This window comes from Salvelinus fontinalis, chromosome 33 (genome assembly GCF_029448725.1).
Source record: "Salvelinus fontinalis isolate EN_2023a chromosome 33, ASM2944872v1, whole genome shotgun sequence".
Lineage (NCBI taxonomy): Eukaryota > Metazoa > Chordata > Actinopteri > Salmoniformes > Salmonidae > Salvelinus > Salvelinus fontinalis.
Window position 1 is genome coordinate 19,701,975 of NC_074697.1, and position 25,564 is coordinate 19,727,538.

Here is a 25,564-nt window from a genome sequence, read left to right on the forward strand (position 1 = left end):
CATCCATACCAAAGGGCATTTATCCAGTGGATTGAAGATCACTAAATTGTAGAGCATGTTCTAGTTACCTGTGATCTCTAGAACCAACAGGCACATTCACTGCCATGAAGGATGATATTCCACAATCAATAACACTGTGCTGCTATGGAATACACTCTGGCTGCATTTACACAGGCAGCCCAAATCTGATATTTTGTCCAATTATTGGCAAAAGAGCTTATCTGATTGGACAAAATACCAACTTGTGATAAAAAAGATATATATATTTTGTATATACAGTGCCGGTCAAAGTTTGGACACACCTACAGATTCAATGTTTTTTCTTTATTTGTACCATTTTCTACATCGTAAAATAATAGTGAAGACGTCAAAACTATGAAATAACACATATGGAATCATGTAGTAACCAAAAAAGTGTTAAACAAATAAAAATATATTTTAGATTTGAGTTTCTTCAAGGTAGCCACCATTTGCCTTGACAGCTTTGCACAGTCTTGGTATTCTCTCAACCAGCTTCATGAGGTAGTCACCTGGAATGCATTTCAAATAACAGGTGTGCATTGTTAAAAGTTTATTTGGGGAATTTCTTTCCTTCTTAATGCGTTTGAGCCAATCAGTTGTGTTTTGACAAGGCAGGGGTGGTATACAGAAGATAGCCCTATTTGGTAAAAGACCAAGTCCATATTATGTCAAGAGCAGCTTAAATAAGCACAGAGAAATGACAGTCCATCATTACTTTAAGACATGAACGTCAATCAGTGCGGAAAATGTCACAAATGTTTGTGGTATACAGAATGTGGTATACAGAAGATAGCCCTATTTGGTAAAAGACCAAGTCCATATTATGTCAAGAGCAGCTTAAATAAGCACAGAGAAATGACAGTCCATCATTACTTTAAGACATGAACGTCAATCAGTGCGGAAAATGTCACAAATGTTTTATGTTTCTTCAAGTGCAGTCCCAAAAACCATCAAGCGCTATGATGAAACTGGCTCTCGTGAGGAGAGCCACTGGAAAGGAAGACCTAGAGACACCTCTGCTGCAGAGGATAATTTAATTGGAGTTACCAGCCTCAGAAATTACAGCCCAAATAAATGCTTCACAGAGTTCAAGTAACAGACACATCTCAACATCAACTGTTCAGAGACTGCGTGAATCAGGCCTTCGTAGTCGAATTGCTGCAAAGAAACCACTACTAAAGGACACAAATAAGAAGAAGACACTTGCTTAGGCCAAGCAACACAAGCAATGGACATTAGACCAGTGGAAATCTGATCTGATCAAATTTTTTATTTTTGGTTCCAAATGTTGTGTCTTCGTGAGACGCGGAGTAGGTGAACGGATGAACGCTGCATGTGTGGTTCCCACCGTGACACATGGAGGAAGTGTGATGGTGTTTTGCTGGTGACACTGTCGGTGAAGTATTTGGAATTCAAGGCACACTTAACCAGCATGGCTACCACAGCATTCTGCATTTGTTTTTCAACAGGACAATGACCCAACACACCTCCAGGCTGTGTAAGGGCTATTTGACCAAGAAGGACAGTGATGGAGTGCTGCATCAGATGACCTGGCCTCCACAATCACTCAACCTCAACCTAAATGAGATGGTTTGGGATGTTGGACCGCCAAGTGAAGGAAAAGCAGCCAACAAGTGCTCAGCATATGTGGGAACTCATTCAAGATTGTTGGAAAATGATTCCATTTGAAGCTGGTTGAGAATGCCAAGAGTAGGCAAAGCTTTCATCAAGGCAAAGAGTGGCTACTTTGAAGAATCTCAAATATAAAATGTATTTTGATTTGTTTAACACTTTTTTGGTTACTACATTATTCCAAATGTGTATTTCGTAGTTTTGATGTCTTCACTATTATTCTACAATGTAGAATTCAAACCCTTGAATGAGTAAGTGTGTCCAATCTTTTGACTGGTACTGTATATATATCAGAATTTGGCTGTCTGTGTAAACGCAACCTCTGTAGTCTAGAGGAGCGTACTTAGAAAGCTGACAACTCAATGTCTTCAATCATTTTAAACTGAGGTATATAATATTGAACTGTCAGAAGTTTCTGTCATGCATTAGAAAATATCAGTTGATTTAACTGAAAATGTATTAGATTACTGCCTTAAATGTTTATAAGAAGTCTTCACTGAAATCAGTGTGTGCCTATTTACGCCAAATATTAGCCAAGATTAAATGTAATACTTTGTTATACATTGATTACACATGTTCAATATGTAAAATGCTATGACTTTAGATTGAGCACTTTAGTGATAGGTTAAAGGTTTGGAGAACGATGTCAGTAGATCATCTTTACGTTTTCCCTTTGAATTTATGTAAAGACGAAAATCACTATTACATCATGCATGTATGCATGAGTCAACAGCAAAACACAAAGATTAAAGAGTAAATGGAAATAATGTTATGGAAAGCCCTGATTTTCAGAGATGAAATCTTAATGAACATAATACATGTTCCAATGGCTTGTACAGTGTACATTACATGAAATAAAATAATATTTTCTGAACAATTCAAATGGAGAAACATTACTTGTTCATACTTCATTTCACAGGTTCTCTCACAATAACACATAATATTATATACATGTTGAATGTGGATGGCAATTGGCTACAAAATGTAATCCTGTATTACCATGGTATTACAGCTGGGTCTGTACGGTACTATACCATGTCAGCCTCGCTACCATGCTGCCTCCTGTTAGTACAGTGTATTCGGGAAGTATTCAGACCCCTTGACTTTTTCCGAATGTTCTTGCGTTACAGCCTTATTCTAAAAAGGATGAAATAAAGCATTCTCCATCTACACACAATACCCCATAATGACAAAGTGAAAACAGGTTTTTCTAAATGTTTGCAAATTTATTTTAAAAACAGAAATACCTTATTTGCATAAGTTTTCAGACACTTTACTATGAGACTCAAAAATTAACTTATAATTATCCTTGAGATGTTTCTAAAACTTTATTGGAGTTCACCTGTGGTAAATTCAATTGATTGGACATGATTTGTAAAAGGCACACCCCTGTCTATATAAGGTCCCACAGTTGACGGTGCATGTCAGAGCAAAAACCAAGCCATGAGGTCAAAGGAATTGTAGGTAGAGCCCCGAGACAGAATTGTGTCAAGGCACAGATCTGGGGAAGGATACCAAAACATTTCTGTAGCATGGAAGTTCCCCAAGAACACAGTGGCCTCCATCATTCTTAAATGGAAGAATGTTTGGAACCACCAAGACTCTTCCTAGAGCTGGCCGCTCAGCCATACTGAGTAATCGGGGGAGAAGGGCCTTCGTCAGGGAGGTGACCAAGAACCTGATGGTCAATCTGACAGAGCTCCAGAGTTCCTCTGTGGAGATGGGAGAACCTTCCAGAATGACAACCTTCTCTGCAGCACTCCACCAATTAGGCGTTTATGGTAGAGTGGTCGGATTGAAGTCACTTCTCAGTAAAAGGCACATGACAGCCCGCTTGGAGTTTGCCAAAAGGCTCCTAAAGGACACTCAGACCCTGAGAAACACATTTTCTGGTCTGATGAAATCAAGATTGAACAATTTGGCCTTTATGCTAAGTGTCACGTCTGGAGGAAACCGGGCATTATCCCTACAGTGAAGCATGGTGGTGGCAGCACCATGCTGTGGGGATGTTTTTCAGCGGCAGGACTGGGAGACCAGTCAGGGATGAGGGAAAGATGAACGGAGCAAATTACCGAGAGATCCTTGATTAAAACCTGCTCCAGAGTGCTCAGTACCTCAGACTGGGGACAAATGTTCACCTTCCAACAGGACAACGAACGTAAGCACACAGTCAAGAAAACGCAGGAGTGGTTTCGGGACAAGTCTCTGAATGTCCTTGTGTGACCCAACCAGAGCTCAGACTTGAACCCGATCAAACATCTCTGGAGAGACCTGAAAATAGCTGTGCAGCGACGCTCCCCATCCAACCTGACAGAGCTTGAGAGGATCTGCAGAGAGCAATGGGAGAAACTCTCCAAATACAGGTGTGCCAAGCTTGTAGCGTCATATTCAAAAAGACCCGAGGCTGTAATCACTGCCAAAGGTGCTTCAACAAAGTATTGAGTAAAAGGTCTGAACACTTAAGTAAATGTGATATTTCAGTTTTTTTTTTTTATTCTAAATTTCCCAAAATGTTTTTTTTTTTAACTGTTTTTGGTTTGTCATTGTGGAGTATTGTGTGTAGATTGATGAAACTTTTTAGAATTTAATCAATTTTTAGAATAAGGCTGTAACATAACAAAATGTGGGAAAAGTCAAGGGGTCTAAATACTTTCCAAAAGCATCAAGTCAGCCTCGCTACCAAGCAGCCTCCTGTCTTTCCTCGCCGCTACTGTACCGCTACTGTACCGCTACTGTACCGCTACTGTACCGCTACTGTACCGCTACTGTACCACAGTTGTTTGAAACTTATCAGACCAGCAAATTACATCACTAGAATACACACATTATTGAGAAAGCAGACAGAATGTGATTACCATTGTTTTATTTAGGGAAAAATACAATACATCCATTTCCTTTTATTTCAGAACACATAAAACAACATAATAATACAGTGTTACATGATGGTATGTTTCTAGAAATTAAACAGACATGGATTACAGGTCAATATTCAATATAACAGCACCACCTACAATATGCCACTAGTAAAAATGTATATTCATAGAGGGATTTTTAAACGTTTCAACAGAAAAAAAAAGGTGGCTAGGAACTTTTTTTGGACACAGGTATTTTAACATTCCTTTGCCTTCTACACATAAATTGGTCAAAACATTGCTCCACATAACCTTTTCTGTAATGTACATCAAACATTAAACAATTTAATTATTGATGGGAAATAGAAAAATCTATTTTCTTAAAATAGACCAGAGGCTGTCACTGTTTTAAACTAAGTGAGAATATTGTGTATAATAGCTAATACAATCCTGTTAATTAGAACAATAAATCACAACAGTAATATCATAACAATAAACTTAATGTCAAACTTTCATTATTCAATCAAATATTATTATGTGTGTATTCAGGGAAGCTATGGAACTACTTTAAAACCTCCCTTAATGTGCAAGTGAGTATGCGCATGATCATGCATGTTCTAGTTTGTGTGTGTGTGTGTGTGTGTGTGTTTCAGTGTGTGTGTGTGTGTGTGTGTGTGTGTGTGTGTGTGTGTGTGTGTGTGTGTTTCAGTGTGTGTGTGTGTGTGTGTGTTTCAGTGTGTGTGTGTGTGTGTGTGTGTGTGTGTGTTTCAGTGTGCGCACGCGTGTGTGTGTGTGTTTCAGTGTGTGTGTGTGTGTTTCAATGTGTGTGTGTGTGTGTGTTTCAGTGTGTGTGTGTGTGTGTGTGTGCACTGTATTATGAGCAGAAGGCAGATTGCAGCTCTTTGAAGGCAGCCCGTCTCTGTTTCCTAACAAGCGCCTGTCTCTTCCGTTCATCCTGCTCCTCTCGGATCTCAGCCTCAAACTTACTGCCCACCTTTAGAGACTGCACCTGCACCATACAAAACACTATTAGATCTACAGTACAGCCGGGGATTATACAGTGCATTCGGAAAGTATTCAGATCCCTTGACATCTTCCACATTTTGTTACACTACAGCCTTATTCTAAAATGGATCAAATGATTTGTTTTCCTCATCAATCTGCATACAATACCCCATAATGACAAAGTGAAAACAGGTTTTTCTAAATGTTTGTAAATGTATATAAAAAAAGCCCAGAGACAGAATTGTGTCGAGGCACAGATCTGGGGAAGGGTACCAAAACATTTATGTAACATTGAAGATCCCCAAGAGCATTATTAAATGGAAGAAGTTTGGAACCACTACGACTCTTCCTGGAGCTGGCCACCCGGCCAAACTGAGCAATCAGGGGAGAAGGGCCTTGGTCAGGGAGGTGACCAAGAACGGGATGGTCACTCTGACAGCGCTTCAAAGTTCCTCTGTGGAGATGGAAGAACCTTCCAGAAAGACAACCTTCTCTGCAGCACTCCACCAATCAGGCCTTTATGGTAGAGTGGCCAGACGGAAGCCACTCCTCAGTAAAATAAACATCACATGACCCGCTTGGAGTTTGCCAAAAGGCACCTAAAGGTCTTTCAAACCATGAGAAACAAGATTCTCCGGTCCGATGAAACCAAGATTGAACTCTTTGGCCTGAATGCCAAGCTTCCCGTTTGGAGGAAACCTGGCACCATCCATACTGTGAAGCACGGTGGTGACAGCATCATGCCTTGGGGATGTTTTTCAGCGGCAGGGACTGGGAGACTAGTCAGGATCGAGGGAAAGATAAACGGAGCAAAGTACAGAGGTTCACCTTCCAACAGGACAATGACCCTAAGCACACAGCCAAGACAACGCAGGAGTGGCTTCGGGACAAGTCTCTGAATGTCCTTGAGTGGCCCAGCCAGAGCCCGGACTTGAACCTGATCGAACATCTCTGAAGGGACCTGACAATAGCTGTGCAGCGACACTCCCCATCCAACCTGACAGAGCTTGAGAGGATCAGCAGAGAAGAATGGGAGAAATTCCCCAAATACAGGTGTATCAAGCTTGGAGCGTCATTTGCAAAAAATTTGAAAAACCTGTTTTTGATTTGTCAATATGGGCTATTGTGTGTGGATTGATGAGGGGAAAAAACAATTTAATCTATTTTAGAATAAGTCTGAAATGTAACAAAATGTGGAAAATTTCAAGGGGTTTGAATACTTTCAGAATGCACTGTATAACACCACTCTGAATTCCATCACTACTGAATCTGTACCTGAAACATTAGATCATTTCAATTTACACTGCAAACTCAAAAACAGCACAGAACACACACACAGTCACTGTATTTCTCTTTCTGTCCACTAGAGGTGGATGTGGCCTAAGACATGCTGGTGTACAATCCTGTTATGATGGGAGAGACGAGGAATGAATCAGGCCAGCTAATGCACGTCAGGTCTTAAAATAGCTGAGCGCTTGTGGCCCACCTACTGTGACCTGCATTTCCTCAAGTATTCACAACTATACATCTGGGAAACTTAACACACGTCACACACCCTCCCCTTGTCCATTCACCCTGGTTCATCATGGAACACTTAACACACGTCACAAACCCTCACCTTGTCCATTCACCCTGATTCATCATGGAACACTTAACACACGTCACAAACCCTCACCTTGTCCATTCACCCTGGTTCATCATGGAACACTTAACACACGTCACAAACCCTCACCTTGTCCATTCACCCTGGTTCATCATGGAACACTTAACACACGTCACAAACCCTCTCCTTGTCCAATCACCCTCGTTCATCATGGGCAATGATTCTATAATGTTGACACAGCCAACCCTTTTCTCACACATACATACACACACACTCTCTCCTCTTCCTCCATCCCACTCCTACCTTAGCCTCGAAGAAGTCCCGTGCCCTCATGACTCCCTCTGCGGAGACGTCTATCTCAGACAGTCTGGCCAGAGCCATCAGACCACTCTCCTCCTGCAGTTCGCCTGCCGCTGCTCGCCTGAAGATCAGCAGGAACTGGAGGGAAACATCAGGGCGGGGGAGAGAGGCTCAAACAGAACTATTCATACAGTTGAAGTCAGAGGTTTACATCCACTTAGGTTGGAGTCATTAAAACTAGTTTTTCAACCACTCCACACATTTCTTGTTAATAAACTACAGTTTTGGCAAGTCGGCATGACACAAGTAATTTTTACAACAATTGTTTACAGACAGATTACTTCACTGTATCACAATTCCAATGGGTCAGAAATTTACATACACTAAGTTGGCTGTGCCTTTAAACAGCTTGGAAAATTCCAGAAAATTATGTCATGGCTTTAGAGCTTCTGATAGGCTAATTGACATCATTTGAGGCAATTGGAGGTGTACCTGTAGATGTATTTCAAGGCCTACCTTCAAACTCAGGTCCCATGCTTGACATCATGGGAAAATAAAAATAAATCAGCCAAGACCTCAGAAAAACAATTGTAGACCTCCACAAGTCTGGTTCATCCTTGGGAGCAACTTCAAAATGCCTGAAGGTACCACGTTAATCTGTACAAACAATAGTACGCAAGTATAAACACCATGGGACCATGCAGCCGTCATACCGCTCAGGAAGGAGACGCGTTCTGTCTCCTAGATATGAACGTACTTTGGTGCGAAAAGTGCAAATCAATCCTAAAACAACAGCAAAGAACCCTGTGAAGATGCTGGAGGAAACAGGTACAAAATAATCTATATCCACAGTAAAAAGAGTCCAATATCGACATAACCTGAAAGGCCGCTCAGCAAGGAAGAAGCAACTGCTCCAAAACCGCAATAAAAAAAGCCAGACTACAGTTTGCAACTGCACATGGGGACAAAGATCGTACTTTTTTGAGAAATGTCCTCTGGTCTGATCAAACAAAAATAGAACTGTTTGGCCATAATGACCATCATTATGTTTGGAGGAAATAGGGGGAGTCTTGCAAGCCGAAGAACACCATCCCAACCGTGAAGCACGGGGTGGCAGCATCATGTTGTGGGGGTGCTTTGCTGCAGGAGGGACTGGTGCACTTCACAAAATAGATGAAATCATGAGGGAGGAAAATTATGTGGATATATTGAGGCAAAATCAAGACATCAGTCAGGAAGTTAAAGCTTGGTCGCAAATGGGTCTTCCAAATGGACAATGACCCCAAGGATACTTCCAAAGTTGTGGCAAAATGGCTTAAGGACAACAAAGTCAAGGTATTGGAGTGGCCATCACAAAGCCCTGACCTCAATCCTATAGAAAATTTGTGGGCAGAACTGAAAAAGCGTGTGCGAGCAAGGAGGCCTACAAACCTGACTCATTTACACCAGCTCTGCCAGGAGAAATGGGCCAAAATTCACCCAACTTATTGTGGGAAGCTTGTGGAAGGCTAGGTTTCACCCAAGTTAAACAATTTAAAGTCAATGCTATCAAATACTAATTGAGTGTATGTAAACTTCTGACCCATTGGGAATGTGATGAAATAAATAAAAGATGAAATAAATAATTCTCTCTACTATTATTCTGGCATTTCACATTCTTAAAATAAAGTGGTGATCCTAACTGACCTAAAACAGGGAATTTTTACTAGGATTAAAATGTCAGGAATTGTGAAAAACTGAGTTTAAATGTATTTGGCTAAGGTGTATGTAAACATCCGAGTTCAACTGTGTCTATACTTTTTAGGTCAGTAGATTGTAGAATATATACAGGAGTTACAGTGCACTGTATTTGTGAAATAAACAGAATATGTTATTGTAGGTCATAGTAAATTATTTTAGCTGTAAAAACAACTACGAACTGATTTTTTGCCAAATATAGGGTCCTACATTTCATGTACTGCCACAAAGATAATCTGTCATAATAATCCCTACAAAGCTTCACAACATCAATAAGGACCTAACAGTCTAATATCATAACATCATATAGAAGTGATAACTGGTCCTTGTAATATCATATAGAAGTGATAACTGGTCCTTGTAATATCATATAGAAGTGATAACTGGTCCTTGTAACATCATATAGAAGTGATAACTGGTCCTTGTAACATCATATAGAAGTGATAACTGGTCCTTGTAACATCATATAGAAGTGATAACTGGTCCTTGTAACATCATATAGAAGTGATAACTGGTCCTTGTAACATCATATAGAAGTGATAACTGGTCCTCGTAACATCATATAGAAGTGATAACTGGTCCTCGTAACATCATATAGAAGTGATAACTGGTCCTCGTAACATCATATAGAAGTGATAACTGGTCCTCGTAACATCATATAGAAGTGATAACTGGTCCTCGTAACATCATATAGAAGTGATAACTGGTCCTTGTAACATCATATAGAAGTGATAACTGGTCCTTGTAACATCATATAGAAGTGATAACTGGTCCTTGTAACATCATATAGAAGTGATAACTGGTCCTTGTAACATCATATAGAAGTGATAACTGGTCCTTGTAACATCATATAGAAGTGATAACTGGTCCTTGTAACATCATATAGAAGTGATAACTGGTCCTTGTAACATCATATAGAAGTGATAACTGGTCCTTGTAACATCATATAGAAGTGATAACTGGTCCTTGTAACATCATATAGAAGTGATAACTGGTCCTTGTAACATCATATAGAAGTGATAACTGGTCCTTGTAACATCATATAGAAGTGATAACTGGTCCTTGTAACATCATATAGAAGTGATAACTGGTCCTTGTAACATCATATAGAAGTGATAACTGGTCCTTGTAACATCATATAGAAGTGATAACTGGTCCTTGTAACATCATATAGAAGTGATAACTGGTCCTTGTAACATCATATAGAAATGATAACTGGTCCTTGTAACATCATATAGAAATGATAACTGGTCCTTGTAACATCATATAGAAGTGATAACTGGTCCTTGTAACATCATATAGAAGTGATAACTGGTCCTTGTAACATCATATAGAAGTGATAACTGGTCCTTGTAACATCATATAGAAGTGATAACTGGTCCTTGTAACATCATATAGAAGTGATAACTGGTCCTTGTAACATCATATAGAAGTGATAACTGGTCCTTGTAACATCATATAGAAGTGATAACTGGTCCTTGTAACATCATATAGAAGTGATAACTGGTCCTTGTAACATCATATAGAAGTGATAACTGGTCCTTGTAACATCATATAGAAGTGATAACTGGTCCTTGTAACATCATATAGAAGTGATAACTGGTCCTTGTAACATCATATAGAAGTGATAACTGGTCCTTGTAACATCATATAGAAGTGATAACTGGTCCTTGTAACATCATATAGAAATGATAACTGGTCCTTGTAACATCATATAGAAATGATAACTGGTCCTTGTAACATCATATAGAAATGATAACTGGTCCTTGTAACATCATATAGAAGTGATACCTGGTCCTTGTAACATCATATAGAAGTGATAACTGGTCCTTGTAACATCATATAGAAGTGATAACTGGCCCTTGTAACATCATATAGAAGTGATAACTGGTCCTTGTAACATCATATAGAAGTGATAACTGGTCCTTGTAACATCATATAGAAGTGATAACTGGTCCTTGTAACATCATATAGAAGTGATAACTGGTCCTTGTAATATCATATAGAAGTGATAACTGGTCCTTGTAACATCATATAGAAGTGATAACTGGTCCTTGTAACATCATATAGAAGTGATAACTGGTCCTTGTAACATCATATAGAAGTGATAACTGGTCCTTGTAACATCATATAGAAGTGATAACTGGTCCTTGTAACATCATATAGAAGTGATAACTGGTCCTTGTAACATCATATAGAAGTGATAACTGGTCCTTGTAACATCATATAGAAGTGATAACTGGTCCTTGTAACATCATATAGAAGTGATAACTGGTCCTTGTAACATCATATAGAAGTGATAACTGGTCCTTGTAATATCATATAGAAGTGATAACTGGTCCTTGTAACATCATATAGAAGTGATAACTGGTCCTTGTAACATCATATAGAAGTGATAACTGGTCCTTGTAATATCATATAGATGTTATAACAACCGTTCGTGTCTGTGGGTTTAGTGTCAGAACTGTCCTCCTATGAGATGTGTTTTCTGTGTGTGACCTTGATGTAGCGACCTGATATCAATCAAATGTATTTTATAAAGCACTTTTTACATCAGCATTTGTCAAAGTGCTATACTGACACCCAGCCTAAAACCACAAAGCAATTCAGATGTAGAAGCATGGACGCTAGGAAAAACTCCCTAGAAAGGCAGGTACCTAGGAAGACACCTAGAGAGGAACCAGGCTCAGAAGGGTGATAGAATCCCCCATCTAGCCTGACCACTAGTGGTCCTAGGGACTGTGCTGTGTAATGGGATATGTCTGTGTGAAACTCAGCTACTGCAATCAGGAGAATGAGAGGCAGAGAGAAGCAAGGATTGGGCTTTAGTCAATGGCTCAGAGCTCAAACCAAACAGAGTCTTTGTATCTCTGTTCAGCTGCCCCTATCACCTGTTAAACCCTGTGAGTATGTGAGAGAGAAGGAGAGAGAGGGGGTAGGAAAGACACGGCGAGAGGGGGGGGAGGGGGGGTAGGAAAGATACAGAGAGAGGGGGGGGTAGGAAAGATGCAGAGGGAGGGGGGTAGGAAAGATACAGAGGGAGGGGGGTAGGAAAGATCGGAGAGAGGGGGGGTAGGAAAGATACGGAAAGAGGGGGGGTAGGAAAGATACGGAAAGAGGGGGGGTAGGAAAGATACGGAAAGAGGGGGGGTAGGAAAGATACGGAAAGAGGGGGGGTAGGAAAGATACGGAGGTAGGGGGGGTAGGAAAGATACGGAGAGAGGGGGGTAGGAAAGATACGGAGAGAGGGGGGGTAGGAAAGATAAGGAGAGAGGGAGGGGAGTAAGAAGGTTGAGAGAGGGAGGGGAGTAAGAAGGTTGAGAGAGGGGGAAGGAAATAGAAGGAGAGAGAGGGAGGGGAGGAGGAGGTAGAAGGGGAGACAGGTCATAGGAGGGGGCTGAGGCTAAGTCATGCAGAAGTGTGCTACCTGTCGTAATCAGTTTCTCTCGCTCTCAATTCAATGCAATTCAAAGGGTTTTATTGGCATGGGAAACATCTGTTTACATTGGCAAAGCAAGTGAAAGACAAGAAATAAAAAGGAAATAAACAATTCAAAATGAACAGTAAACATCACAAACACAAAAGTTTTTAAATAATAGACAAACGTTATAACAATGTGAAAATAGTTGAAGTATGAACAAGAACATAAACATAAATATGGGTTGTATTTACAATGGTGTTTATGCTCCACTGGTTGCCCTTTTCTTGTGGCAACAAGGCACACAATTACTGCAGTGATGGTACACTGTTGTATTTCACCTAATAGATATGGGAGTTTATCAAAATTGGATTTGTTTTCAAATTCTTTAGGGGTGTGTAAACTGAAGGAAATATGTGTCGCTGGTATGGTCATACATTTGTCAGGAGGTTAGGAAGTTCAGCTCGGTTTCCACCTCATTTTGTGGGAAGTGGGCACATAGCCGTCTTCTCTTGAGAGCTGCCGATGGCGGCCTCTATCGATAGCAAGGCCATGCTCACAGAGTCTGTACATAGTCAAAGCTTACCTTAATTTGGGGTCAGTTAGTGGTCAGGTATTCTGCCACTGTGTACTCTGTTTAGGGCCAAATAACATTCAAGTTTGCTCAGTTTTTTGTATTATTCTTTCCAATGTGTCAAGTAACTATATTTTTGTTTAATTGTGTTTGTAAGTAGAGTCTCCATACCAGCTGGCAGAGGGGACTCTTCTCCAGGTTCTCTCCCCCCCTCCTCCTCATACACTCGCAGAGTGATAATGAGACGCACCCTTTTACAGACTGTCCTGAAGGGAGTACAGAGTCTTCAGAAAGTATTCATACTCCTTGACTTAGTCCACATTTTGTTGTGTTACAGCCTGAATTCAACATTGATTTTTACAATACCCCATAATGAGAAAGTGAAAACATGTTTTAAGAAAGGTTTGCACATTTATTCAAATGAAATACAGAAATATCTAATTTACAGCATTCACACCCCTGAGTGAATACATTGTAGAAGCACTATTGGCAGCAATTACAGCTGTGAGTCTTTCTGGGTAAGTCTCTAACAGTTTTCCACACTGGATTGTGCAACATTTACCCATTATTCTTTTCAAAGTTTTTCAAGCTCTGTCAAATTGGTTGTTGATCATTGCTAGACACCATTTTCAGGTCTTGCCATAGATTTTCTAGCTTATTTAAGTCAAAACTGTATCTCGGCCACTCAGGAACATTCACTGTCTTCTTGGTAAGCAACTCCAGTGTAGATTTGGCCTTATGTTTTAGGTTATTGTCCACTGAAAGGTGAATTCACCTCACAGTGTCTGGTGGAAACCAGACTGAACTAGGTTTTCCTCTAGGATTTTGCCTGTTCTTAGCTCCATTCCATTTATTTTTTATCCTGAAAAACTCCCCTGTCCTTAACGATATCAAGCATACCCATAACATGATGCAGCCACCACTATCCTTGAAAATATGGAGAGTGGTACTTAGTCATGTGTTGTATTGGATTTTCCCCAAACATAACACTTTTGTATTCAGGACAAAAAGTGAATTACTTCATCACATTTTTTTTCAGTATTACTTTAGTGCCTTGTTTCAAACAGGATGCCTGTTTTTGAATATTTGTATTGTGTACAGGTTTCCTTCTTTCACTCTGTCAACTAGGTTAGTATTGTGGAGTAACTATAATGGTGTTGATCCATCCTCAATTTTCTCCTATCACAGCCATTAAACTCTGTAAATATTTTAAAGTCACCATTGGCCTCATGGTGAAATCCCTGAGCGGTTTCCTTCCTCTCCGTCAACTGAGTTAGGAAGGACGCCTGTATCTTTGCAGTGACTGGGTGTATTGATACACCATCCAAAATGTAATTAAAAACTTCACAATGCTCAAAGGGATATTCAAGGTCTGCTTTTTTTTATTTTTACCCATCTACGTATCATTAGGTGCCGTTCTTTGTGAGGCATTGGAAAACCTCCCTGGTCTTTGTGGTTGAATCTGTGTATGAAATTCACTGTTCGACTGAGGGACCTTACAGATAATTGTATGTGTGGGGTACAGAGATGAGGTAGTCAATTAAAAATCATGTTAAACATTATTATTGTACACAGAGTGAGTCCATGCAACTTATTAAGTCACTTGTTAAGCACAATTATACTCCTGAACTTATTTAGGCTTGCCATAACAAAGGGGTTGAATACTTATTGACTCAAGACATTTCAAATTTAAATGTTTTATTAATTTGTAAACATTTCACAAACATAATTCCACTTTGACACTATGGGGTATTTTGTGCAGGCCAGGGACAAAACAAAATTCAGCCTGTAACACAACAAAATGTGGAAAAACTCAAGGAGAGTGAATACCTTCTGAAGGCTCTGTATGTGTTACTGCAGTTAAAAAAGACACCCTGTTATTAACAGGCCTTGTGAGGCATTGACTCACTCAGGCACACACACAGGGACATTGACATGGAAGTAGACAGCACACTACACACACCTCTCTGTAGCTCAGCTTGCTGTCGAAGTCCTCATCCACCTCCCTGATCATGTTCTTGAGGCCCAGGTGGGTCTGAGGAGCTCCCAGCTTCTCCATCATCAGCTTCAACTCCATCAGGTCTATGAAGCCGTCCTTACCACTGTCAAACCTACAGCGAGAGGAGGGTAGATCAATGAACTTACATTATAACATCACAACTTTATCAAGCCGTCCTTACCACTGTCAAACCTACAGAGGTGTGTCTACATACAGCCAGGGAAAGAGGAAGGTACACAGACATTACACTACCTCACATTAAATTACCAGGAGAGGAAACACGTCCATTCTGTCATAAAGGACAAAAGCGATGGCCATAGATAGTTATATAGCCAACAACTAGAGGTGTTTCTCATGGTCAGGTCAAATGCTCAGAAAAACCTCATGGAAGATATGTGCCAAACCTTTTCTAAGTTCAGCCAAGACTGGCTGACAGGCCCAATGTGGTGAAAGGCATCTATACCCTGAGTCTGACCAGAAGGCCACATCTAGGCATAGAGATACAGACCCTAAGCCTGCCAATGACATTAAAACACACACACACACACACACACACACACACACACACACACACAGAGGAGAGAGAGACATGTTATGAGGTCGGTCCGATGTCAGGAATAGTGATGCGAGTGGTTGACACTAACCAGACAGCTACCTTTGCTTGACTGACACACACAAACGCCAACTTTCCCTGATCAATCACAGTAAAACACAACACACTCTTTGTCATCAGACAAACAGATGAATCAAGGGTGTTGGGGGTCCTAGATAAACAGATCAAGGGAGTAATTGAAAAACAGAGAGAGATGACTGAGTGAGATGGAGATAGAGCAGAAGCGTGTGTGTGTGGGGGGGGGGGGCTGCAAGGACTCTGTCTGTCTATCTGACACAAGAAGTATTTATAGATACTTTCACACAGCTGTTTGAGAGGCACTGGATCTGGGTGTGAGTGAGGAAACACACACACTCTCTCTGTCTCACACAGACACACACACTCAAACGCACGCACGTAAACACACACACGTGTGCTCCTACCTGCCGACGCCTGAATGTAGGAGCGTAATCTGGTCAGACCAGAGACCAAAAAGAGAGAGAGGTCATTTTTTCAGGCTAACTCTTCAAAAGTCCATAGGAACTAACCCCCCCTTCAAAACAACCTGATTTAGGACTATTAACTTCCTAACAATCAGCCTAAAGATATCATCATCATCTCAGTAGCACAAAGGACCACTGATCTGAACCCCACCCATCACATTAAAGAGAACTTTCTTTGCTTACGCCTAACATCCATCCCAAATAAATCACTGATATTGATACAACCCCCCAATGAAACACATTTTGTCCTGTTGAACATCAATCTACATCCACCCAACACTGTTACCCGCCCAACACGGTAACCCGCCCAACACGGTAACCCGCCCAACACGGTAACCCGCCCAACACTGTTACCCGCCCAACACTGCTCCCCGCCCAACACTGCTCCCCGACCAACACTGTAACCCGCCCAACACTGCTCCCCGACCAACACTGTAACCCGCCCAACACTGTTACCCGCCCAACACTGCTCCCCGCCCAACACGGTTACCCGCCCAACACGGTAACCCGCCCAACACGGTAACCCGCCCAACACGGTAACCCGCCCAACACGGTAACCCGCCCAACACGGTAACCCGCCCAACACTGTTACTCACCCAATACTGTTACTCACCCAACACTGTAACCCACCCAACACTGTAACCCACCCAACACTGTTACTCACCCAATACGGTAACCCACACAACACTGTAACCCACCCAACACTGTAACCCACCCAACACTGTAACCCGCCCAACACTGTAACCCGCCCAACACTGTTACCCGCCCAACACGGTAACCCGCCCAACACGGTAACCCGCCCAACACGGTAACCCGCCCAACACTGTTACCCGCCCAACACGGTTACCCGCCCAACACTGTAACCCGCCCAACACTGTAACCCGCCCAACACTGTAACCCGCCCAACACTGTAACCCGCCCAACACTGTAACCCGCCCAACACTGTAACCCGCCCAACACTGTAACCCGCCCAACACTGTAACCCGCCCAACACTGTAACCCGCCCAACACTGTAACCCGCCCAACACTGTAACCCGCCCAACACTGTAACCCGCCCAACACTGTTACCCGCCCAACACGGTAACCCGCCCAACACGGTAACCCGCCCAACACTGTAACCCGCCCAACACTGTTACTCGCCCAACACTGTTACTCACCCAACACTGTTACTCACCCAACACTGTTACTAACCCAATGCTGTAACCCACACAACACTGTAACCCACACAACACTGTAACCCACCCAACACTGTTACTCACCCAACACTGTTACTCACCCAACACTGTTACTCACCCAATACTGTAAGCCACACAACACGGTAACCCACCCAACACTGTAACCCGCCCAACACTGTTACTCACCCAACACTGTTACTCACCCAACACTGTTACTAACCCAACACTGTTACTAACCCAATACTGTAACCCACACAACACTGTAACCCACACAACACTGTAACCCACCCAACACGGTTACCCACCCAATACGGTAACCCACCCAACACTGTTACCCACCAAACACTGTAACCCACCCAATACTGTTACCCACCCAACACGGTTACCCACCCAATACTGTTACTCACCCAACACGGTAACCCGCCCAACACTGTAACCCGCCCAACACTGTAACCCGCCCAACACTGTAACCCGCCCAACACTGTAACCCGCCCAACACTGTTACCCGCCCAACACTGTTACCCGCCCAATACTGTTACCCGCCCAATACTGTTACCCGCCCAATACTGTTACCCGCCCAATACTGTTACCCGCCCAACACTGTAACCCGCCCAACACTGTAACCCGCCCAACACTGTTACCCGCCCAACACTGTAACCCGCCCAACACTGTAACCCGCCCAACACTGTTACCCGCCCAACACTGTAACCCGCCCAACACAGTGACCCGCCCAACACTGTAACCCACCCAACACTGTTACTCACCCAACACTGTTACTCACCCAACACTGTAACCCACACAACACTGTTACTCACCCAACACTGTTACTCACCCAACACTGTTACTCACCCAACACTGTTACTCACCCAACACTGTTACTCACCCAATACTGTAAGCCACACAACACGGTAACCCACACAACACGGTAACCGACACAACACTGTTACCCACCCAATACGGTAACCCACCCAACACTGTTACCCACCAATACTGTTACCCACCCAACACTGTTACCCACCCAATACTGTTACCCACCCAACACGGTAACCCACCCAACACGGTAACCCACCCAACACGGTAACCCGCCCAACACGGTAACCCGCCCAACACGGTAACCCGCCCAACACTGTAACCCGCCCAACACTGTTACCCGCCCAACACTGTAACCCGCCCAACACTGTAACCCGCCCAACACTGTTACCCGCCCAACACGGTAACCCGCCCAACACGGTAACCCGCCCAACACAGTGACCCGCCCAACACTGTAACCCACCCAACACTGTTACTCACCCAACACTGTTACTCACCCAACACTGTTACTCACCCAACACTGTAACCCACACAACACTGTTATCCGCCCAACACTGTAACCCGCCCAACACTGTTACCCGCCCAACACTGTAACCCGCCCAACACTGTAACCCGCCCAACACTGTAACCCGCCCAACACTGTAACCCGCCCAACACGGTAACCCGCCCAACACGGTAACCCGCCCAACACTGTAACCCGCCCAACACTGTAACCCGCCCAACACTGTAACCCGCCCAACACTGTAACCCGCCCAACACTGTAACCCGCCCAACACTGTAACCCGCCCAACACTGTAACCCGCCCAACACTGTAACCCGCCCAACACTGTAACCCGCCCAACACTGTAACCCGCCCAACACTGTAACCCGCCCAACACTGTAACCCGCCCAACACTGTTACCCGCCCAACACTGTTACCCGCCCAACACTGTTACCCGCCCAACACTGTTACCCGCCCAACACTGTTACCCGCCCAACACGGTAACCCGCCCAACACGGTAACCCGCCCAACACGGTAACCCGCCCAACACGGTAACCCGCCCAACACTGTAACCCGCCCAACACTGTAACCCGCCCAACACTGTTACCCGCCCAACACTGTTACCCGCCCAACACTGTAACCCACCCAACACTGTTACCCGCCCAATACGGTAACCCGCCCAACACTGTAACCCGCCCAACACTGTAACCCGCCCAACACTGTAACCCGCCCAAGACTGTAACCCGCCCAACACTGTAACCCGCCCAACACTGTAACCCGCCCAACACTGTAACCCGCCCAACACTGTAACCCGCCCAACACTGTAACCCGCCCAACACTGTAACCCGCCCAACACTGTAACCCGCCCAACACTGTAACCCGCCCAACACTGTAACCCGCCCAACACTGTTACCCGCCCAACACTGTAACCCGCCCAACACTGTAACCCGCCCAACACTGTTACCCGCCCAACACGGTAACCCGCCCAACACGGTAACCCGCCCAACACGGTAACCCGCCCAACACTGTAACCCGCCCAATACTGTAACCCACACAACACTGTAACCCACCCAACACTGTAACCCACCCAACACTGTAACCCACCCAACACTGTTACTCACCCAACACTGTAAGCCACACAACACGGTAACCCGCCCAACACTGTAACCCGCCCAACACTGTAACCCGCCCAACACTGTAACCCGCCCAACACTGTTACTCACCCAACACTGTAACCCACACAACACTGTAACCCACACAACACTGTAACCCACACAACACGGTTACCCACCCAATACGGTAACCCACCCAATACGGTAACCCACCCAACACTGTTACCCACCCAACACTGTAACCCACCCAATACTGTTACCCACCCAACACTGTTACCCACCCAATACTGTTACTCACCCAACACGGTAACCCACCCAACACTGTTACCCACCCAACACTGTTACCCACCCAACACTGTTACCCACCCAACACTGTTACCCACCCAACACTGTTACCCACCCAACACTGTTACCCACCCAATACGGTTACCCACCCAACACTGTAACCCACCCAACACTGTTACCCACCCAATACTGTAACCCGCCCAACACTGTTACCCGCCCAACACTGTAACCCGCCCAACACTGTTACTCACCCAACACTGTTACTCACCCAACACTGTTACCCGCCCAACACTGTAACCCGCCCAACACTGTAACCCGCCCAACACTGTAACCCACCCAACACTGTAACCCACCCAACACTGTAACCCACCCAACACTGTAACCCGCCCAACACTGTAACCCGCCCAACACTGTAACCCGCCCAACACTGTAACCCGCCCAACACTGTTACCCGCCCAACACTGTAACCCGCCCAACACGGTGACCCGCCCAACACTGTAACCCACCCAACACTGTTACTCACCCAACACTGTTACTCACCCAACACTGTTACTCACCCAACACTGTTACTCACCCAACACTGTTACTCACCCAATACTGTAACCCACACAACACTGTAACCCACCCAACACTGTTACTCACCCAACACTGTTACTCACCCAATACTGTAAGCCACACAACACGGTAACCCACACAACACTGTAACCCACACAACACTGTTACCCACACAACACTGTTACCCACCCAATACGGTAACCCACCCAACACTGTTACCCACCCAACACTGTTACCCACCCAACACTGTTACCCTCCCAACACTGTTACCCACCAAACACTGTTACCCACCCAACACTGTAACCCACCCAACACTGTAACCCACCCAACACTGTAACCCACCCAACACTGTTACCCACCCAATACTGTTACCCACCCAACACTGTTACTCACCAATACTGTAACCCACACAACACGGTAACCCACACAACACTGTAACCCACCCAACACTGTTACCCACCCAATACGGTAACCCACCCAACACTGTTACCCACCAAACACTGTAACCCACCCAACACTGTTACCCACCCAATACTGTAACCCACCCAATACTGTAACCCACCCAACACTGTAACCCACCCAATACTTTTATTCCTGTTCGTGTCCCTTTCAAGTGTGCTGAATTACTTTTCACCATATTCATTCCCATCAAACACAAGCGCACATGCACACGCACACTTCCTGCCGTCTGTGTTCTAGGACAGCTGGTTTTGTTTGGTCCTCCACAGCTGACCAGTATGACAACTGTTCACAGCAACTGATGACCACAGAGCAGCTTAGCAACTGTCCCCTGTACATACAGGACTCACTCCACAGCTTAGTGACAGGTCCTAGTCCAGCTCCTCTGCGTGGCAAGTCAGTATCTCACAACAACATGTTATGCTGAAAGAACAGAAAGTACTGCCTCTGACTAGGCAAGTTATGATCATTAAAATACTACTCTGGGCTACTATTACCGCCCCAGCTTTCTACCACAATCTACCGCTGACGAAAGCTTTGACGTAACATAGATAAGACTGAAAGGCTGTCTGGCTATCAAAAAACTCAAAAGTGAAATGTTGCAAGAAAACAACAGTGTTGTGGAATGTCTTCGTTTGTAAGGGAGTGGTGCCACAGCTACGGTCCATGGTCAGGACTTATTGTCCCACAGCTAACTTCCTGCAGTATGGTAATTATAGATACCAATGCTTTTGGCATGGACACTGTATTTTTGGATCTTTCTCTCGCTCTCTCTCCCCCTCTTTCCCTCTCCCTCTCACCAGCTCTCTCCCCTTCTCTCCTCCCTCTCACCATCTCGGTCCCCTTCTCTCTCTCTCTCAGCAGGAGTGTATTCAGGTCACTCCTGCTGCTATAGGGTGTTCTAGTGTCTGAGTGAAGATGGAGCAGGTAAGAGCCAGGTGATAAAGCTACATCCTCATCTCTAATGCAGCCTGTTTTAGACCAGCGTCAGGCTAGTGCACGTGTCTGTGCATTTTCACCCCGGACACAGAGATACTTGTGGACTCTGAGGGAGAAAACCGAGAAATTTGTGAAAAAGCCGTCCCTCAGAAATCACAGTGACTAACGCATTACCATCAGAGGCTGTTTTTCGATCAGTGACTCGATCAAAAGTCAGAATTGTGACGACACTCTTAGAAAAAAGGGTTCCAAAAGGGTTCTTCGGCTGTCCCCATAGGATAACCATTTGTGGTTCCAGGTAGAACTATTTAGTGTTCCATGTAGAACCCTCTGTGTAAAGGGTTCTACATAGAATTCAAACGGATTCTACCTGGAACCAAAAATGCTTATCTTAAGGGGACAGCCGAAGAACCCTTTTAGGTTCTAGATAGCACATATTTTTCTAAGAGTGTAGTGTTGATGATGAGTATGAGTTATGCAGAGTTAACTTCTCATGGCTGGGGGCAGTATTGAGTAGCTTGGATGAATAAGGTGCCCAGAGTAAACTGCCTGCTACTCAGTCCCAGAAGCTAAGATATGCAAAGTATTAGTATATTTGGATCGAAAACACTCGGTAGTTTCTAAAACTGTTTGAATGATGTCTGTAACAGAACTCATATGGCAGGCAAAAACCTGAGAAAAAATCCAACCAGGGAGTTGGAAATCTGAGGTTTGTAGCTTTTCAACTCACCGCCTACTGAATAGACAGTGGGAAATTGGTCATATTGCACTTCCTAAGGCTTCCACTAGATGTCAACAGTCTTTAGAACCTTGTTAGATGCTTCTACTGTGAAGGAGGGGGGAATGAGGGCTCTTTGAGTCAGGGGTCTGGCAGAGTGCCATGAGCTGACCACGCGCGTTCACGTGAGAGTTAGCATTGCATTTCTGAAGACAAAGGAATTCTCCGGTTGAAACATTATTGAAGATTTATGACAAAAACATCCGAAAGATTGATTCTATACATCGTTTGACATGTTTCTACGGTCTGTAACGGAACTTTTGGACTTTGTCTGCTCGCGCCTCATGAATTTGGATTACTGGGCTAAACGCGCGAACAAAAAGGAGGTATTTGGACATAAATTATGTACTTTATCGAACAAATCAAACATTTATTGTGGAACTGGGATTCCTGGGAGTGCATTCTGATGAAGATCATCAAAGGTAAGTGAATATTTATAACGCTATTTCTGACTTCTGTTGACTCCAACATGGTTTTGTTCTCTGAGCGCTGTACTCAGATTATTGCATGGTTTGCTTTTTACGTAAAGTTCTTTTGAAATCTGACACAGCGGTTGCATTAAGGAGAAGTATATCTCTAATTCTGTGCATAACACTTGTATCTTATATTAAAGTTTATGATGACTATTTCTCTAAATAAATGTGGCTCTCTGCAAAATCACCAGATGTTTTGGAAGCAAAACATTACTGAACGTAACGCGCCAATGTACACTGAGATTTTTGGATATAAATATGCACTTTATCGAACAAAACATACATGTATTGTGTAACATGAAGTCCTATGAGTGTCATTTGATGAAGATCATCAAAGGTTAGTGATTCATTTTATCTCTATTTCTGCTTTTTGTGACTCCTCTCTTTGGCTGGAAAAATGGCTGTGTTTTTCTGTGAGTAGGTACTGACCTAACATAATCGTTTGGTGTGCTTTCATCGTAAAGCCTTTTTGAAATCGGACACTGTGGTGGGATTAACAACAAGTTTATCTTTAAAATGGTGTGAAGGGGCCTCCCGGGTGGCACAGTGGTCTACGTCACTGCATCGCAGTGCTAGCTGCGCCACCAGAGTCTCTGGGTTCGCGCCCAGGCTCTGTCGCAGCCGGCTGCGACCGGGAGGTCCGTGGGGCGACGCACAATTGGGCTAGCGTCGTCCGGGCTAGGGAGGGTTTGGCCGGTAGGGATATCCTTGTCTCATCGCGCTCCAGCGACTCCTGTGGCGGGCCGGGCGCAGTGCGCGCTAACCAAGGGGGCCAGGTGCACGGTGTTTCCTCCGACACATTGGTGCGGCTGGCTTCCGGGTTGGAGGCGCGCTGTGTTAAAGAAGCAGTGCGGCTTGGTTGGGTTGTGCTTCGGAGGACGCATGGCTTTCGACCTTCGTCTCTCCCGAGCCCGTACAGGAGTTGTAGCGATGAGACAAGATAGTAATTACTAGCGATTGGATACCACGAAAATTGGGGAGAAAAGGGGAGAAAATTTAAAATTAAAAAATAAAATAAATAAAAAATGGTGTGAAATACTTGTATGTTTGAGGAATTTTAATTATGAGATTTCTGTTTGAATTTGTCACCATGCACTTTCACTGGCTGTTGTCAAATCGATCCTGTTAACGGGAACTTAGCCGATCTCAGCCATAAGAGGTTAAAAGGCAGGGAAGGGTTAAGGCCTCTAGAATGCAGAGAAAGCGGTTGAGTGACTGGGGCAGGTGCAGCATCAGGGAAGAGAGAGAGGGTGAGGAGGGAAGGTGCAGCATCAGGGAAGAGAGAGAGGGTGAGGAGGGCAGGTGCAGCATCAGGGAAGAGAGAGAGGGTGAGGAGGGAAGGTGCAGCATCAGGGAAGAGAGAGAGGGTGAGGAGGGTAGACCAAAAGATGATGGGGTGAGGCAGAGTGTAAAGGGGTCAGAGAAGAGGCATAATTTAGGATGGAATGGCCCGGCCCTGCCATCAATCTAGCCTACCCCCGCTTAGAACATTCCAAAGTGCCCCCTCCCTGGCCCTCATCCCAACTAGGCTCTGCCACCACGACTGCATTCAAGCAAACTTTAGGACACAGACAGACTGGCCACTGTCTAATCAGTGTGCCCCCGCTGAGCATGTGTCTCACCCACATCTAGGTTACCCACCAGTGGCTAGGTCAGAGGGTCAAGTACTCTGCATGCAAAGCTAAGGACAGCAGGGGGAGATGAAAGACAGATTGGGTAGATAAAGGAAGCAGTGTCCACTCAGAAAATAATGAGTCAAATAATGAGTCAGGCAAAGACAGCACATCTGACCTCTCCGCTTCAGCCAATGAAAAGCCTACAGAGAGACGACAGGATAACCTAAGGAAATGGAGGTTCGCAGCACTTCAACTCATTGTGGTCTAATTGATCATCAAGGTCTGAGCTTTGCACTGAAACCAAACTCTAAAGCATGACAGTCTATACTTATGACACTTACGACATGTGTGGGTAATGCTGAAACATGTGTCTATCACGGGTAGGTAATACTGCAACACATGTCTATCCTGAATGGGTAATGCTGCAACATGTTTATCATGGGTGGGTAATGCTGCAACATGTCTATCATGAGTGGGTAATGCTGCAACATGTGTCTATCCTGAATGGGTAATGCTGCAACATGTTTATCATGGGTGGGTAATGCTGCAACACATGTCTATCCTGAATGGGTAATGCTGCAACACATGTCTATCATGGGTGGGTAATGCTGCAACACATGTCTATCCTGAATGGGTAATGCTGCA

The 25,564-nt window shown here is 44.1% G+C and overlaps 1 protein-coding gene across 2 annotated transcripts in view; it reads right to left on the reverse strand.

The window, feature by feature from the left end:
• The window catches only part of LOC129831788 (EF-hand domain-containing protein D2-like), a 67,579-nt gene that overhangs the window by 37,819 nt on the left and 4,196 nt on the right, over positions 1-25,564 (reverse strand). Inside the window, exons 2-4 of one of the 2 annotated variants that reach the window (XM_055895240.1) lie at positions 15,106-15,253; positions 7,417-7,551; positions 4,500-5,514 (exon numbers count right to left, since the gene is read on the reverse strand). In XM_055895240.1, coding sequence (XP_055751215.1) covers positions 5,380-5,514; positions 7,417-7,551; positions 15,106-15,253 — 418 coding nt within the window. In that variant the 3' untranslated portion in view covers positions 4,500-5,379. Of the gene's footprint in view, positions 1-4,499; positions 5,515-7,416; positions 7,552-15,105; positions 15,254-25,564 lie in introns of those variants that run through there. The other variant, XM_055895241.1, reaches the window with a different exon arrangement.